The sequence below is a fragment of the Pongo abelii genome, chromosome 14 (genome assembly GCF_028885655.2).
Source record: "Pongo abelii isolate AG06213 chromosome 14, NHGRI_mPonAbe1-v2.0_pri, whole genome shotgun sequence".
NCBI lineage: Eukaryota > Metazoa > Chordata > Mammalia > Primates > Hominidae > Pongo > Pongo abelii.
In genome coordinates this window covers 52,948,513-52,966,674 of record NC_071999.2, presented here as the reverse complement: position 1 = coordinate 52,966,674, position 18,162 = coordinate 52,948,513, and the positions used below count along the sequence as shown (strand labels likewise).

The following is an 18,162-nucleotide window of genomic DNA, read 5'->3' as shown; positions in this document are numbered from 1 at the left end:
AACCTCTGCCTCCCTGGTTCAAGTGATTCTCCTGCCTCAGCCTCCTGAATAGCTGGAATTACAGGCACATGCCACCACACCCAGCTAATTGTGTATTTTTAGTAGAGACGGGGTTTCTCCGTGTTGGTCAGGCTAGTCTCAAACTTCTAACCTCAGGTGATCCACCTGCCTTGGCCTCGCAAAGTGCTGGGATTACAGGCGTGAGCTACCATGCCTGGCCTGTTTTTTTTTTTTTTTTTTTTTGTAATGGGGTCTCATTATGTCACTCAGGCTGGAGTGCAGGGGCACGATCACGGTTCACTGCAGCCTTGACCTCCTGGGCTCAAGTGATTCCCCCCCATCTCAGTCTCTGGAGTAGCTGGGACCACAGGTGTACACCACCATGACTGGCTAATTTTAAAATTATTTATAGAAATGAAATCTTGCTATGTGGCCCAGCCAGTTTGGTCTCGAACTCCTGGGTTCAAGCAATCCTCCCACCTCGGCCTCCCAAAGTGTTTGGATTACAGGCATGAACCATTGTGCCCAGCTACTTTTTTTGTTTTGATTGAAATTATCATGTGATTTTTCTAACTTAACATAGTGCATTACACATATTTTCAAATATTAAAACAAACTTACATCTCTGGAATATATCCCACTTGGTCATATTGTACAATTCTTTTTATATATTTCTGAATTATATTTGCTAATATTTTGCTATGGATTTTTCCATCAATATTCGTGAGAAATGTTGGTATTTTTCTCTTTTTGTATGGTCTTTTCCTGGCTTTGGTAGTGGCATAATTCTAACCTCATACAATACATTGGCAACTGTTCCTTCCTCTTCTATCTTCTGGAAGAGGTTGTATGGAATTGGTGTTAATTCTTGTGTAAACATTTGATAGAATTCATCAGTGAAAGCTTTTGGGCCTGGAGATCTCAGGTTTTTTGGGTTTTTTTTTTGAGTTTAAAAATTACAATTTTCTCTAGTTAGAGGACTATTTTCTCTAGTTAGAGGACTATTTAAATTATCCTTTTCATATTAGGTTATTTGTAGTAATTTGTGCCTTCTGAAGAATTTGCTTATTTTGTCAAAGTTGTCAGATTTATGTTGTGTGGTGTTATTTACGGCATTCCTTTTTGGTGTCTGAAGGTTCTATAATTATATTCCCTGGTACGTTCCTCACATTGGTAATTTGTGTCTTCTCTTTTTCTTTTTTCTTTGCAGTCTTGCTGGAGGTTTGTTAAATTTAATCTTTTCAAAAACCAGATCCTTGGCTGGGTGTGGTTGCCCACACCTGTCATCCGAGCACTTTGGGAGGCTGAGGCAGGAGGATCGCTTGAACCCATGAGTTGGAGACCAGCCTGGGCAACATAGAGAGATTCTGTCCCTAAAAAAATAAAATAAAAAAATTAACCAAGCCTGGTGGCACACATCTGTGGTCCCAAACTACTCCAGAGGCTGAGGTGGGAGGATCCCTTGAGCATGGGAGGTTGAGGCTGCAGTGAGCCGTGATCGAGTCACTGCACTCCAGCCTGGGTGACAGACCAAGACCCTGTCAATCAGTCAATCAATCAATCAATCAATAGCTTCCCTGGAGACTCCATTCTGCCACCAGCTTTGGTAACTAGGGGTCGACTGTCAGGCCTCTGAGCTCAAACCTGCACATGTACATCCAGATGGCCTGAAGCAAGTGAAGAATCACAAATGAAGGGAAATTGGCCAGTTCCTGCCTTAACTGATGACATTCCACCATTGTGATTTGTTCCTGCCCCACCTCAACTGAGCGATTAACCTTGTGAAATTCCTTCTCCTGGCTCAGAACCTCCCCCACTGAGCACCTTGTGACCCCCACCCCTGCCCATAAGAGAAAAACCCCCTTTGACTGTAATTTTCCACTACTCATCCAAATCCTATAAAACAGCCCCACCCGTATCTCCCTTTGCTGACTCTTTTTGGGACTCAGCCCGCCTGCACCCAGTTAAAATAAACAGCCTTATTGCTCACACAAAGCCTGTTTGGTGGTCTCTTCACATGGATGTGTGTGACACCGATCATCTCTTTAAGCATCAGAAGCGCATGACACCGAACATCTCTTTGAGCATCACAAGTGGTTTTATTCATTACTGTAGCCCAAGGGCTCAAGGCTGTTTAGCACGAAGTAGACAGTGGGTAATCATTTCTTGAATGAAACCCATTTTACAGATGAGGCAACTGAGGCTAAGAGAAGTTAAGATCACACAAGTGGCGGCGCTGGTCACCTTTACATTGCAATTCACTAGGAAGTGTTCAGGTTGCTTTCTGACGGCAGGGCAGATATTGGGGCTGCGGTGACCAGTTCCAAAGGTCAAAGCTTGCTCCCCGCCCGCCAGGGAGCTGGTCTGGCAGCTGCAGTGTTAACCCGAGGCCCCGCCCCCAACTTGTGGTGCGAGGCGGGGCGTAGGTGAGCGCTGCAGAGAGGCTGCGCCTTGGGCCGCCTATCGCCTGTGCGCCTGCGCGCGGCGCCGAGGGGACAGGGTCCGACTCAGAAATGGCGGCTTCCATGTTCTACGGCCGGCTGGTGGCCGTCGCCACCTTTCGGAACCACCGGCCTCGGACGGCTCAGCGGGCCGCTGCTCAGGTAACGCCTTCCAGCCCGCTGTCATCTCGAGGGTCGGCAGGAGAAAGGGTGAGGTGTGAGGGGTCCCGTGGCCCGGCTCGGGGTCACTTCGCCGGCAGTGACATTTTCTGGGTGCCCTGCAAGGCCCTCGGGCGACTTGCCCGGGAGTGCTGCTCGCCAGGACTACGAGCGAGCCCATGTTTGCGCGGCTCTGCCCCAGCCCTTAGTCCGCGAGGATCCCCGGCGGCCCGGCGGTGGCTGTTCCTGCAGTTTCTGAGGGATGGGCGGGAGCAGGTGGGCTGTGAGTGGAGGTGAGGGGGTCAGGACAGTTTCTGCTGCCATTCCGGCGTCTGGCACGGTGGGCTGAGACTTGCGCGGCCCCTCTTTGGGCAGGGGGGAATGCCCTTCAAATGCACTTTTGTGTTTCTTGGGAGCTGTCATAGGTGGGAATGTTAGAGGACCAGCGGTGCTTACTAGCTTGCCTTTTGTGGGGCAAGGTAGGGAAGTTTCCCCTCTCCTCCAAGTAGTTGTATACTGTTCTACTTGTTAATAGCAGTAATAAGATTGTTTTCTACCTAACCAGTTGGAGAGGTAAGAAAATAATCTTTTGTATAGCCTTATTTCTGGATAGGCTATAGCATAATAGTTACCGGCTTTGTTTTGAATATTTGATGTGTGCCAGGTAATGTGCTGAGCGCTTTTCGTGTAGTTTCTCACGTTTTTCAGCAACTGTGAGGAAGTCATTCAATACCTGCATCATTGTTGAACATATTATGGTTAAGAGAACAAGTAATTTGGACTAGGTCATATAGGAGGTAAGATCAAAGCTGAGATTTAATCCCAGAGCTGTCTCGTTCTAAAGCCGTGTACTTGAGTCGGCTCCACAACTTCGAAAACAAACATCTTCCTTCCAACTTTGACAACAAAAGACTGTGGAAGGGCATTATTGGTGTCCTAAGTCAATTCCAGAGTTTGGGGTTTTTTTCTAAAGTAACTCTTCATACATGTCATAGTATGAATTGATTTAGGGCCCTCCCGCCCCTACCTTTTTTTTGTTTTTGTTTTTGTTTTTTTTTTTTCATTTTTATTGAAGTTGTTCATACTTTCAGCCTAGGGATAGTGAGTTCTGTGAGTTTGCTTCCCAATAGAAGAAGTGACTTTTTGACCTTGAACTTCCTTATGAATCTTACAAGAGTGCTATTTAGTTTTTAGAAGATGGGGAATTTAGTGACAAATACGTTTTCATTCTAGTCAAAATCTTTATCTTTTTGGAAGTTCATTTAAAAGCCTTCATTTCTCCATATGGAAATTTCCAGTATTATTTTCTTTATAACAGTTGCTCTCTTCTACCCTGCTATTAGGAAATGCAGCTCTAGAGTTTGGAAGGACCTTAGTCTAACCCTTTGCTTTTGTAGATGAGGACATAGAAGTACGGAGTCTTAAGAAACTTGTTCAAGGTCACACATTTAATTTAGCAATTTGTTTTCCACATTTTTTTTTTTCCTTGAGACGGAGTTTTGCTGTGTCGCCCAGGCTGGAGTGCAGTGGCGCGATCTTGGCTCACTGCAACCTCCGCCTCCCGGGTTCATGCCATTCTCCTGCCTCAGCCTCCCTAGTAGCTGGGACTACAGGCGCCTGTCACCACGTCCGGCTAATTTTTTGTATTTTTAGTAAAGACGGGGTTTCACCGTGTTAGCCAGGACGGTCTCCATCTCCTGACCTCGTGATCCGCCCGCCTCGGCCTCCTAAAGTGCTGGGATTACAAGCTTGAGCCACCGCGCCCGGCCTGTTTTAAACATTTTTTTAAGTTCTCTGACCCTCCTCCAATTTCTTGGTATCTTTATCCTAGTGTATGTTCGTTGAAAATAGATATTTCAGCATGTCTTTAAGAATAAGGACAGTCTTCCAAATAACCACAATGATCATACTTAGGAATTCAACATTGCTGTAACATGAATATATATAGTTTAGATTCAGATTTTTCTAGTTGTCCCCAAAGTGTTCTTTATAGACATTAAATTTTTTTAAAATTTAAACTGGGATCAGACCTTATGACATTTTCTCTGATCCAACTAACCAGTTAGGTGCCACCTAGTGACTTATATGCTAGTGACCTAGTGCTCTTACATGTATTGCAGTTGTTTATTTACATGCCTGTGAACTCTGTGGCTGGGACCCAGGTGTCTTTATTCTTTTAGTGTCCCTAGCCCACTGTCTAGTTCATAGTCATCAAAGAAAATATTTGAGTGTATAACTATTTTTGCCAGGCTTATGCTAGTTACTCCCCTACCCACTTATTTTTATTATTATTTTGAGGTATAATTTATGTACAGTAAGATGTACAGCTTAAGTGGATAGCTAGATTAATTTTTATGTATGTATTCACCTGTGTAACCATCGTCCACATCAAGATATACAATGTTTCCAGCCCTCAGAAGACTCTCATGTCTTCTCTCTTATCAATACTCCCTGACAGAAGGTAGCAACCAATTATGACTTCTGTCACCATAGGCTAATTTTGACTGGTTTTGAACGCTATAAAAATAAATCATGTAAGTATATATTCTTGTTTCTGGCTTCTTTCTCTCTACATTATATTTGTGAGATTAATCCATTGATGTGTGAGCCATAGTACTTTTTTCTTTTTATTTCTCTGTAGTATACTATTATATACATATACCACAGTTTATCCATTCTCCTGTTGATGGGCAGTCAGCTAATTTCTGTTTTCTGTCTGTTATAAATAAGCCTGGTCTAGACACTCTAGACATTTTTATATGTGCCTTTTGATAGATGTAAGGACTAATTTCTATTGGTACATACCCAGGAATGGTATTTCTGAGTCAGAAGGTGGAGGTATACTAAACAGTAGTTTGAGAGGTTGCTGGGTTTTTTTCTTTTCTTTCTTTCTTTCTTTTTTTTTTTTTTAACTTATTTATTTGTTTTTTTAGACGGGGTCTTGCTCTGTTGACCAAGCTGGAGGACAATGGTGAAATCATGGCTCACTGCAGTCTCAAACTCCTGAGCTGAAGCGATCCTCCTGCCTCAGTCTCAGGAGTAGCTGGGATTATAGGTGTAAGCCACTGTGCCCAGCTTGGTTGCTGGCTTTTAATATTGAAGTGACACTAAATCAAGGAATTGAGCTACCTAGGTCAAACGTTACCAAGGATTTTAGCTTGCTAAATGGATCAGAAATAAGTTGCTATTATATATGATTGATTTGTAAGACTAGTAGTTCTCATAACTGTAGGGTTCTTAAGAATCAACTGAGTGACTTGTTATGAATGCAGATTTCCTTGGGCCCAGTCCAGAGATTCTAATTTTGCAGTTTAGAATGGGTCTCAGGAATCTGCAGATTACAAGCAACCCAGTTAATTTTGAGGCAAAAGCTCATGAACCTACTTTAAGAAACAGATTGTTTATATGACCTCTTTAAATTTAATTCTTATGACATTGTGTGTTTCATATGAACCATGTTTCAGTATACTGCATTCTGTATTGAGATTATGGAAATGTGTGGATAACACTTAAATGTGTGATTCCATTGACCAGTCATTGGGTACAGGCTGCCAGTGGGAAGGAGGTGTGACTTTGGGCAAGTAGGCTCCAGTGAGAGGACTTAGCTGAGAGCTGTCAGCAACCAGCACTCCCAGCAGCAGCAGCTGGGGCTATGAATGCCTTGGTCCTGAATGGGGAGTGCCAGGGGGATCTGGGCAGCATACTGCAACATCCACTACAGATGAAGCCATGGTTTTGAGTATCAATTGTATGAAAGAGTAATGGTATCAAATCATTTTATTATTACATATCTAGTGCCAGGTGACTTGTTAGGTGTGGAGGAATGGTAGAGAGAAGAAAATTGGGAAGGATTTTTGGTTTGGTGGAAAAGATGAGATTGGTGTTAGATCTGCTGAATTTGGCATTGAGGTAGAACTGTCCTGTAGATCATTGGAGATATGGTAGTAAAGCTGAAATCTAAAATAAGGAATAGAGATGATGAGGAAATAATTAAAATGACAGTGGTAACAGTGATATTTAGCTGATAGGCTAGCTTTTAGTTTTATGCTATAATTCAGGTACTCTGAATATTGTACTTTGCTAATGTAATATAACAGTTTTGTTATAATTATGAAGAACCAAGTAGTTAACAAGACTGACTGCCAAATCACTGTCATATATAAATATGTCCCCAATCTTTCTAGGTTCTGGGAAGTTCTGGATTGTTTAATAACCATGGACTCCAAGTACAGCAGCAACAGCAAAGGAATCTCTCACTACATGAATACATGAGTATGGAATTATTGCAAGAAGCTGGTGTCTCCATTCCCAAAGGATATGTGGCAAAGTCACCAGATGAAGCTTATGCAATTGCCAAAAAATTAGGTACTAAATTAACAAAAACTTTTGCCACCTTGACATGAGAGCTCTGAGAAGATTTGAAATTTATTTTTGGTTTGATAACTTTTAACTTTTTTTAAAAATACATTTTCTTTGCTTAAAATAGAAGGTAGAACTTTATTATTATTGAAATTCTAAAATTATTATTATTATTATTATGAGCTCCCATAATGCCAGTGACGTGGGAGTCACTTACATTGGCATTAAGAAGCTGAAGTCCTGTTTTTAGTTGGAACATAATTATGGGGAAGGGAATTCTACTACTACTACTCTAACTACTCTGGAGCTTAAAGGATGGCAGTTGTGATGATTCTTCAGGGAAATGGTGAAGGAAAATCTTAGCTGTTTATGTGCTTATAAGGAGAGGTCCGTGCTTCCCCCTCCATTTTTTTGTCATGAAAAATATGGAACCAAAGGGGAACAAAAAGTAGAGTGCTAGAATGTAAACTCCTTGAGAGTAGAGTTTCTTTTTCCTTTCTTTTTTTTTTTGAGACGGAGTTTCATTCTTATCACCCAGGTTGGAGTGCAATGGTGCAATCCTGGCTCACTGCAACCACCACTTCCCAGGTTCAAGGGATTCTCCTGCCTCAGCCTCCCGAGTACCTGGTATTACAGGCACCACCACCATGTCCGGCTAATTTTTTTGTATTTTTAGTAGAGACGGGTTTTCACTATGTTGGCCAGGCTGGTCTCGAACTCCTGACCTTGTGATCTGCCTGCCTCGGCCTCCCAAAGTTCTGGGATTACAGGTGTGAGTCGCCACACCCAGCCCAAGTTTCTTTTTCTTATTTGTTCACTGATATATCCCAAAATCTTAGAAGAATGCCTGACACTTAGGTAATCAATAAATACTAAATTAATAAATATTAAATGAATTTAATAGTTGCCCATGTTTATTAGCAGATTCCTTTATTGATAACAGAAGCCTTAATAGCTTTTGTCAATTTGAATTACTCTGTTAATCAAAAAATAATTTTTGATTTCAGAAAATAAGCTTACATTTTTAAAGATTTTAGCATGAAAACATAATGAGCTGATGTACTAGCTATACACTGCAGTTTCTTTTTAGCAGTATTTTAAATCCCACCAATTTTACGTAGATTAGCATAAATAATCTCTCTTCTATGTACATTTAATTAATATGACTCTAAGTATGATTTGGTGAATACTTTGCTTTTATATTTTTTAAGAAAGATAAGGAACATTTTCAAAGTGTTTGAAATTTTAAAAGTATTCATCTTGGGTAGTACTTATTTGTCTCTAGAATGGATTTTTCTTTCAAAATTAAGGATATATACAAGTTCAGAAAACTGTCATATAAGCTATGTTTTTGAATGAGATGGCCATGATTTCCTTGACTTGGAAGCATGATTTTTCATGTATAGTTTTGTTATTTTTATTGTTGTTAATCAGAAAAAATTATTTTAAATCAGATTACAAGCATACTTTTTATTAAGCAAAAGCTTTGTATAAGTTCATACTAATTGTGATGAAATTCTTATTAATTAATGGTGACCTATAATTGGAACTTCTGCATGGTTAATGTTAATGAGACCTGATTTATATATAATTATGTCGGTAAAAATGGTTTTCCCCTTGTTTCCAGATTTCAAAATTCCAAAAAAAAATTTTTTTTAGAGATAGGGTCACTATGTTGCCCAGGCTAGTCTGAAACTCCTGGGCTCGAGTGATCCTCCTACTTAGGCCTCTGAGTAGCTGGAACTACAGGCACATGCCACTGTGTCTGTCTATTTTTTGATTATTATAATTGGTTTCTTTAACTAGTTTTCCATATATTTTCTCATTTAGTGAAATTCCATTGTTTTGTCAGAAAAAATAATTTGCATAGAAATTTTTTTTCATAAAATGAATAGGATTAATTCAGATGCCAATCTGTTTTGATTATGCCTTATAAAAACTTAATGATTCTTAGGTACAGAAGAAATAATATGTGCAGGATAAACTGTAACTATGAGTATTTCTGGCAAGTTCTCTGGGACCAGAACTCACAAGTAATAAGAAGCAGGTAGGCAGCTCTGATTTTGAGCCCCTTGGAACAGATACCTTGTTCATTTAGAAAGTGTGTTTTTTGTCAAAGAATATTGCAAATGATGATTATAGTGTGGGAGGGAGACTAATAATTAACAAGGAAATTTAAATCTAGAGGAGCAGAAATGCTAGTTTTTAAAAGATAAATTTAGAAACTTCTATGAAAATATGGAGGACAATTTTGTGGTGTTTGTTTTTTTTTTTTTTTTGAGACGGGGTCTCGCTCTGTCGCCCAGGCTGGAGTGCAGTGGCGCGGTCTCGGCTCACTGCAACCTCCATCTCCCAAGTTCAAGCAATTCTCCTGCCTCAGCCTCCTGAGTAGCTGGGATTACAGACGCTCGCCACCATGCCCAGCTAATTTTTGTATTTTTAGTAGAGAGGGGGTTTCACCATGTTGGTCAGGCTGGTCTCGAACCCCTGACCTTGTGATCCACCTGCCTCGGCCTCCCAAAGTGCTGGGATTACAGGCATGAGCCACCACGCCCGGCCCAATTTTGTGTTTTTAGTGAGTCATTGATAACAAAAGATAATGATTATGGGATCTAGTTGCACAAGGTGTAGAATGAGGGGCCTTAGAAATACATCTGGTTTTGTTCATCTAGCTAGCAATTCCCGGTGCTGATTTTTCATTACTTCAGGGTGATTTTTGCATTTTGAATTTCTGCAAAATTCATAAAATGCTAATTTTCATTTCATAAAAACTATTTTTTTCTTTTTGAGATGGAGTTTCGCTCTTGTTGCCCAGGCTGGAGTGCAATGGGGCCATCTCAGCTCACCGCAACCTCCGCCTCCTGGGTTCAAGCAGTCTCCGCCTCCTGGGTTCAAGCGATTCTCCTGCCTCAACCTCTGGAGTAGCTGGGATTACAGGCATGCGCCACCACCCCGGCTAATTTTGTATTTTTAGTAGAGACGGGGTTTCTCCATGTTGGTCAGGCTGGTCTTAAACTCCTGACCTCAGGTGATCCACCTGCCTCAGCCTCCCAAAGTGCTGGGATTACAGGCCTGAGCCACCACGTCCGGCCTTGGTAAAAACTCTTAACTCAGCGCTTTGCTCAACAAGTGATATAATAGAGCATAAATGCTTTACAGGTGTGCCAAACTATTGTTTCTTCCCAGTCCTGTGGTGGCAGGAGAAGTTGAGTTAGCATGGGGTTTGGGGCCACTGAGCCTCTTTACCCAATATTTCCTACCATGTCCATCATTTTCTGTTTGTGTGATGATGTGAAAAAAGTTGAGAGGCACTGTCCTGGAGGCAAGTTTTACCTGTTGTGAATAATTGAGGTTAGGAATGGAGGAATGGTTAGAAAGAAATCTAATTCTAATATTTTAAAAGACTATATAAGTCCCCAAAATGAAAGTTGGTGAGCTTGAAGATCATGAGGTTTCTGGAATAGATTATCAAAGGGATGGTTGTTAGCACAGATAAATGTAGTAGATATTATTTGGGGTCAGTTCTGAGAGCAAATTATCTCTAACAGTTCATAGTTCAAGGAAATATGATTTTAGTAAGGATTTGGCAGAATTTTTGTTGTTTGTTTCTGAGACAGTGTCTTGTTCTGTCACCCAGGCTGGAGTGCAGTGGTGTGATCATGGCTCATTGCAGCTTCAACCTCCTGGGCTCAAGCGACTTCTCCCATCTCAGCCTGCTGAGTAGCTGGGACTATAGGTGTGCTCCACCATGCCTGGCTAATTTTTGTATTTTTTCTTGAGATGGGGTTTCACCATGTTGCCCAGGCTGGTCTCAAACTCCGGAGCTCAAGCCATCCACCCACCCTTGGCTTCCCAAAGTGCTGGGACTACAGGTGTGAGCCACTGCGCCTGGGCACAGATTTGGCAGAATTTTTATAATTTCCCTATTTACTATAGAAAGATAGTTTGGCTTCTAGTATATTTAAGGTGGAATCCCTATCTGGTTGAATAGATACATGTGAAGGGTGCTGATTAATGAACGTCAGCCTGGAGGGAGATTTCTAATGGCATATAATAGGACTTTACCTTCTTTCTTTCTTTTAAATATTTATTAGTTAGATACCTGTATACAAGGAATGCTTAAAATGTTTGTGAGTGACTAAAGGTAGGTGGGATAGTGATTGTGTTTTAGAGAGACAGTCTTGGGATCCAAAAAAGATCTTGTCTGACTAGAGCAAAGTGCCAAATGTAATAAGACTGCAGGTTCTATGAGGGCAGGAGAGGTCTCATTCACTGTTGTATCTACAACGCTAGCATAGTGTCTGGTTTGTAGATGAACCTGTTGAGTGAATTAATGGAATTGAATAAAATGTTTGTTTCGACCAGTTGTCCTCAGACTTCTCTTCTTATCCTTCTTCCTTTCTTGATAGTTGATGAGACTGTATTTCATGAATTTTTTTTTTTTTTTTTTTTTTTTTTGCTTTCGTTGTGAAGGGCTTTTTTTTTTAGAAGGAACTTTCGAAGAATCATCTTTTGCCCTTAAAGACTTTATATTCCTAAAGAAAGGAAATTGCCACTTTGCGGGGAAGAGAAGAACCTTCTGTCTTGCAAAGTGTTTTTGAAAAAATAGAGTTTCATTACTCTTACTTAATAGGTCAGTGTGTTAAGTTCCCAGTTTAATAAATAGGAATGAGGAATTTAGCTCAGTAAAGCACAGTGTAACTATGACCGTTTTTTACATTACATTTGCACTGTTTGCATTGCAGTTCTCTTCTTCGGATATAAACAAGTATTTTTTTCTTTGGATATAAACAAATATTTAAAGTGCTGGAAAACCAGGACTTGACAGGTAAACAGAAACAGGTGGAATAAATAGTGGCTGCTCCCTTCCGTTTGGGCACAAACTCTAATTTGCCACGGTTCAGAGACTACCTGTAGTTTTCTCAATAAGAACGTTATTGTTGGTTTTAAGGAAATTTCTAAGTTGTTTCTATTCGTTACCTAACATTAGTTGTGACACATTTGTGAATAGTAGAGACAGGCTAATTGAAAAGGGTTTGTCTTATCTAAACAAGATACTTTTTCTAATCAGCTCTAGTTGTAGTACTGTGCACCCAGTTTTTCCCATTGGGAGTTTTCGTAAGAGCTGTGAAAAATCTAGATTTATAAAAATTCTGTTCATATTTTTAAATGTTTCTTTTTTTCAACATTCAGCAAAATATTATGTGCTAGGAACTCTCCCAGATGCTTGTTAACATCTATGAATACAACAAAGATTCTGCCCTCCTGGGCCTCTTTTCTGATGGGGAAGCAAAATAACAAATGATATATGTAAGAGAATTACATATGTATGAAGATGATGAATTCTATGGCGGAAAGTGTAGTAGGTAAGGGGGATTGGTCACAGGTGGGCAGGTTAGTAGGGTAAGCTTCATGGGCAGCATGAGATTTAAAGAGAAACTTGAAGGATCGGGGGCTTTTCCCACATGGACACCTGGTGAAGAGTATTCTAGGCAGAGGGTGCATTAGAGCCAAGTCCTGAAGGCAGGAACATGCCCAGGAATAGTGAGGGGATTAGTGCAGTTGGAACAGAGTGAGCAACAAGGAGGGCCTAGGAGATAAAAAGGGTAGAGGGTATTATAGGGTATAGAGAGTTATTATAAGGTCTTCTAGGCCATTGTAAGCACTTTGGCATTTAACTGAGTGAGACTGGCATTTAGTGCGAGGTTTAAGTAGAGGAATGGTGTGCCTGCTTTGGCTGCTGCCTTGAGAATATTCTGTGGGAGACAAAGGTCATATAGTTAAGAGATAGTGATGGTTGGGATCAGAGTCTAAACTGCAGGTGATGAGGAATGGTGAAGATTCTGGATAAATTTAAAGATAGAACCAGTATGATTTCCTGGCTGAATGGAAGTGGAGTTTGAGAAAGACAAGTTTTTTAAACACTCTCTTGGCTGACTATGCATAGGGTCATCATCTGGTTTAAATAGCATGCATTTCTGGTGAAGGCTTACATCAGTAATTTTCTAAATGTTCTTTTAAAATAATTGTTAATGTGTAAACTTTAGGTTATTTTTGTTTGGTTTCAAACTCCATTTCCTACCTCATTGATTTGGTTGGTTCATCTGATTAGGTGGGAGCTTCCTCTCATTCTGCTTGATAAATGCATCGTGGAGTGACATCCTAGTTGTAGAGGACCCTACTTCAGTCTGTTCAAATCCATGTTTATGGAGTAGTTGTTATATCCCAGAGACTTCCTTGTGCTTGGGATATAATGAATACAATGAGACCTTTAGCCCTGATCTCAAAGCTTAATTATTTTGCCATAACGTATAGTTGGTGCCACCCTACCAGTATGGGCAAAATGCTATGAGAGGCAAAATGAGGAGGCTCTGAAATTCTGCCTGTCTGGTACACAGAGAATGCCTTTCTAAGAGGTATTACTCTTATTTTTTAACTGATACATAACATTTTTGGGGTACATTATATTTTGTTACATGCATAGAGTGTGTAATGATCAATTCAGGGCATTTAGGATACCCATCACCCAGAGCATTTACTCTTTTGAGACAGCCTTGCTGCGTCCTCTAGGCTGGAGTGCAATGGCACAATCTTGGCCCATTGCAACCTCCGCCTCCCGGGTTCAAGTGATTCTTGTGCCTCAACCTCCCAAGTAGCTGGGATTACAGACGTGTACCACCATGCCTGGCTAATTTTTGTATTTTTAATAGAGATAATATTTCACTGTGTTGGCTAGTCTGGTCTTGAACTCCTGGCCTCATGTGACCTGCCTGCTTCAGCCTCTCAAAGGGCTGGGATTACAGGAGCGAGCCACCACACGCAGCCCATTTACTCTTGATCATGAATGATGAGTACTATCTAGGCTAAACAGCTAGTTTGCTGGTTTTCCACAGCAAATTAGAAAGGAGAGGAAAAGGGATAAATAGTAATCAGCCTACCTGTTAAGAAAAATTCAGTCCATTTATTTAAAAATATGCATAAGCTTTGCAAGCATAGAATTCTGAAATCTTTTGATACAGATAGCTTAATAACTCCTGATAGTACTCCTGCAGTACTGCTCAATAATGTATTTTAATAGAACTTTCTCTTAGTGGGACAGTATAAATCAGTATCAATACTGGTAATGGTAATATCCGCCAAATCATGACATATTCCTGCTATAGCGTATATAACTCAAATGTTCTCAGGACAACAAGTTTACATGTGAATAGAGAGGGCGGGAAGTGTTAGGAAGACATGAAATTCAATTTTGTACTTTTGATACTTTCCAAAGTTCTAGATGACACTTTCCAAAGTGTCAAGGAATGGTTAAATTATTTTCAGTTTACTTTAAGAAATGGTGTAATGTGGCCAGGCGCGATGGCTCACGCCTGTAATCCCAGCACTTTGGGAGGCTGAGGCGGGCAGATCACGAGGTCAGGAGATCGAGACCATCTTGGCTAACATGGTGAAACCCCGTCGCTACTAAAAATACAAAAAAATTAGCCAGGCATGGTGGCGGGCGCCTGTAGTCCCAGCTACTCGGGAGGCTGAGGCAGGAGAATGGCGTGAACCTGGGAGGTGGAGCTTACAGTGAGCCGAGATCGCGCCACTGCACTCCAGCCTGGGCAACGGAGTGAGACTCTGTTTCAAAAAAAAAAAAAAAAAGAAATGGTTTAATGTAAGTGACTAATTTTGAAAATTGTGGGTCTTTTAGACAGTGATTATTTTAGTGTTCTAATCTAGAAAATCTACGAATAGAATGCCTCATTTTTGGACATTGTGAATAAATTAGACTTGATTTAATAACACCTGTCAATATGTATTTTAAATAACAAAATACTATGTCTGGCATGCTGCTACATGCTTCATATTTAATAGAAGTGTTTTTCTTCTAGGTTCAAAAGATGTTGTGATAAAGGCACAGGTTTTAGCTGGTGGTAGAGGAAAAGGAACATTTGAAAGTGGCCTCAAAGGAGGAGTGAAGATAGTTTTCTCGTAAGTCATATTTTTTAAGGAAAAATCATCCTTGTTAAAGATTGATTAAAGATTACTTACTGAATTGATGAAAATACTGAAATTTAAATATTAGATGAGATAAAATTTTGGCTATTATGTGGATTTGCTTTTTCTCAACTGGAGGAAAGAAAAATTTGAGTTCTTTTTCTTATTTTAGTCCAGAAGAAGCAAAAGCTGTTTCTTCACAAATGATTGGGAAAAAATTGTTTACCAAGCAAACAGGAGAAAAGGGCAGAATATGCAATCAAGTATTGGTCTGTGAGCGAAAATATCCCAGGAGAGAATACTACTTTGCAATAACAATGGAAAGGTCATTTCAAGTGAGTAATTGTAGACATGATACATACAGGATAAATTTATGACATTCAATTTCAAAAGTTCATTATTGTTTCTATTTATGTGGGAAAGATTTTAAAAGTACAAACTATAATCTGTTTGTATGTCATGAGCATGATATTTATGTCATTTAAAAAACGGCTTCGTTAATGCCATAAAATTTGATATATAATATCATGATCTTAAAATTATAGGAAAAATTCTGCTGTAATAAATTTCATGGGATTCTCAAATTGTTAATTCACTAAAAGCAGCTTAAATCATCTCTGGATCATCTCCAGATTGAGAAAATAATATCTAGCATAGTAAAATATTCTAATGAAAGAGAAAGTTGCTGAACCCACTAGAAGAATGTGTATCCATTGCCTCATCTTCTGTTTTCTCAACTTCTTGGGTTTTTTTTTTTTTAATAGTTTCGGGTTTGTTTCACTATATGATTCAATATTTGGTAAATTGAGGGATGACATTAAGTAGCAAACAATATGGTTTTAAAGAGTATTACATTAGCATAGCTCTCCTCTCTTTATGGAACCTAAAATGTTGAACATAAAGCTTCTGGTGAAGAGAAAATCCCTTTATAGACCTGGTGCTTGGAAGAGAGCATTGATAATCATTTTATACTAGAATTATCTGTTTTTCAAGGGTATTAAGTTTTACAAGCTGAATCTGTGTGTTAACTAGCTTGTTTTTTGAAGCAACTGGGTATATATTTGAAAGCCCCAGTACGGATTTCATGTAGAACATTAATTGTGTAGAATTTAGAGTAACAAAAATTTTAAGAGTCATGAAAATAGTTTTCTTATGTAGAACAACTTTTTTAAAAAATAGCAACTTTCTGTAGTGTGATTTTTCTTATTTACAATTAAATCTATTAATGTTTGAATGATATAAGATGTCTTTTGCAACTTTTAATTTTTATAAGGAAGTATTTCTAAAGATCTAACACTAGATGGTAGTAAAAATCCACTCAGAATATAAAATTAAGAAGCATTGTTTTATTCTTAAGTGATATTCTATGTGATAGAATTTAGTTTGTGAGTTATTTTAAAAATCCCATGACAGTAACCTCATATATTACCCAAAATTTACATAAATTATATTTTTACACATTCACTTATTTTCACTACATTTTATTTTTATTTTCATTGACATTATATATCAGCATCTGTCATTTTGTTAGTTATGCTTTTACTTTTTGTTATGGTAGCCAGAAACAAGGTATAAATACCTGGACGAATTGAGATAGGAGTTCTATCCATAGTAATTCATCTTTATTGTAGTGAAGGTAGGATACTGAATATGTATTATTAAAGATATGTTAAGGCATTTGGGAAAAGGATCAAATTTGAGTTCGTCTTAAGAACTTGAATTTCCTGACAACTATTTAGGTCTTGTTGGGGATAAAATGTTTTTATTTTAATACTTGGTTAATAATAATACATGGTTATAATTCAGGTTAAAAATATTGTAGTACCAGTAAAACTGTTTGACCGAAGACATTATAAATTCTTTGATATCACATTAGACCAATGTAGAGTTGGTTGGTGTCACTTTTTGGGGTATAGCCATGTTTTTGGGAATCCCTGTGGACAGATCTCTGTTGAACAACAAAAATTAGTCAGCTATTTAAACTACAAGGAGCACTTGTGATTGAGTTAATGTCCCATGCATGGCAATTAACTAATCATTAGAAATTGCTTTTGTTAAAATGGGGAAAGGATTTCCTATTTAATAAATGGTGCTGGGAGAACAGGCTAGCCATGCAGAAAATTGAAACTGAACCCCTTCCTTACATCATATACAAAAGTTAACTCAAGATGGATTAAAGACGTAAATGTAAAACTCGAAACTATAAAAACTCTAGAAGGAAATCTAGGTAATACCATTCATTCACGACATAGGCGCGGGCAAAGATTTCATGATGAAAACGTCAAAAGCAATTGCAACAAAAGCAAAAATTGACAAATGGTATCTAATTAAGCTAAAGAGCTTCTGCACAGCAAAGGAAACTATCATCATAGTGAACACACAACCTGCAGAATGGGAGTAGATTTTTGCAATCTATCCTTCCGACAAAGGTCTAATATCCAAAGTTTATGAGAAACTTAAAACAAATTTTCAAGAAAAAAAGCAAACAACCCCATTAAAAAGGGGGCAAAGTACATGAACAGACACTTCTCAAAAGAAGACACAGGCTGGGTGTGGTGGCTCACGCCTGTAATCCCAAGACTTTGGGAGGCCGAGGTGGATGAATTACCTGAGGTGAGGAGTTTGAGACCAGCATGGCCAACATGGTGAAACCCTGTCTCTACTAAAAATAAAAAAATTAGTTGGGCATGGTGGTGGGTGCCTGTAATCCCAGCTACTTGGGAGGCTGAGGCAGGAGAATGGCTTGAATCTGGGAGGTGGAGGTTGCAGTGAGCCGAGGTTGTGCTACTGCACTCCAGTCTGGGCAACAGAGCAAGAATCTGTTTCAAAAAAAAAAAAAAACATACATATGGCCAACACACATGTGATTAAAAAGCTCATCACTGATCTTTAGAGAAAAGCAAATGAAAACCACAATGAGATACCATCTCATGCCACTCAGGTGGCTATCATTAAAAAGTCAAAAAAACAACAGATGCTGGCGAGGTTTTGCAGAAAACGGAATACCTTTACAGTGTTGACGGGAGTGTAAATTAGTTCAACCATTGTGGAAGACAGTGTGGCAATTCCTCAAAGACCTAGAGGCAGAAATACTGTTTGACCCAGCAATCCCACTACTGGGTATATACCCAAAAGAATATAAATCATTCTATTATAAAGATACATGCATCGGTATGTTCACTGCAGCACTGTTCACAATAGCAAAGACATGGAATCAACC

The 18,162-nt window shown here is 39.3% G+C and overlaps 1 protein-coding gene and 1 long non-coding RNA gene across 9 annotated transcripts in view; one reads left to right on the top strand and one right to left on the bottom strand.

The window, feature by feature from the left end:
• The window catches only part of SUCLA2 (succinate-CoA ligase ADP-forming subunit beta), a 154,865-nt gene that overhangs the window by 32,944 nt on the left and 103,759 nt on the right, over positions 1-18,162 (top strand). For 3 of the 8 annotated variants that reach the window (XR_010136636.1, XR_010136637.1, XM_063714635.1), the window contains exons 2-5: positions 1,211-2,603; positions 6,785-6,965; positions 14,837-14,936; positions 15,115-15,277. Coding sequence is in view for 6 of the 8 variants with exons in the window: in XM_063714635.1 (XP_063570705.1) it covers positions 2,514-2,603; positions 6,785-6,965; positions 14,837-14,936; positions 15,115-15,277 (534 nt within the window). In the remaining 2 variants the exon portion in view is untranslated. 8 annotated transcript variants of the gene reach the window in all.
• The window catches only part of LOC129049527 (uncharacterized), a 52,350-nt gene continuing 39,680 nt past the window's right edge, over positions 5,493-18,162 (bottom strand). The window contains exon 5 of the long non-coding RNA XR_008512671.1: positions 5,493-6,557. This is a non-coding gene — a long non-coding RNA (uncharacterized LOC129049527). The remainder of the gene's footprint in view (positions 6,558-18,162) is intronic.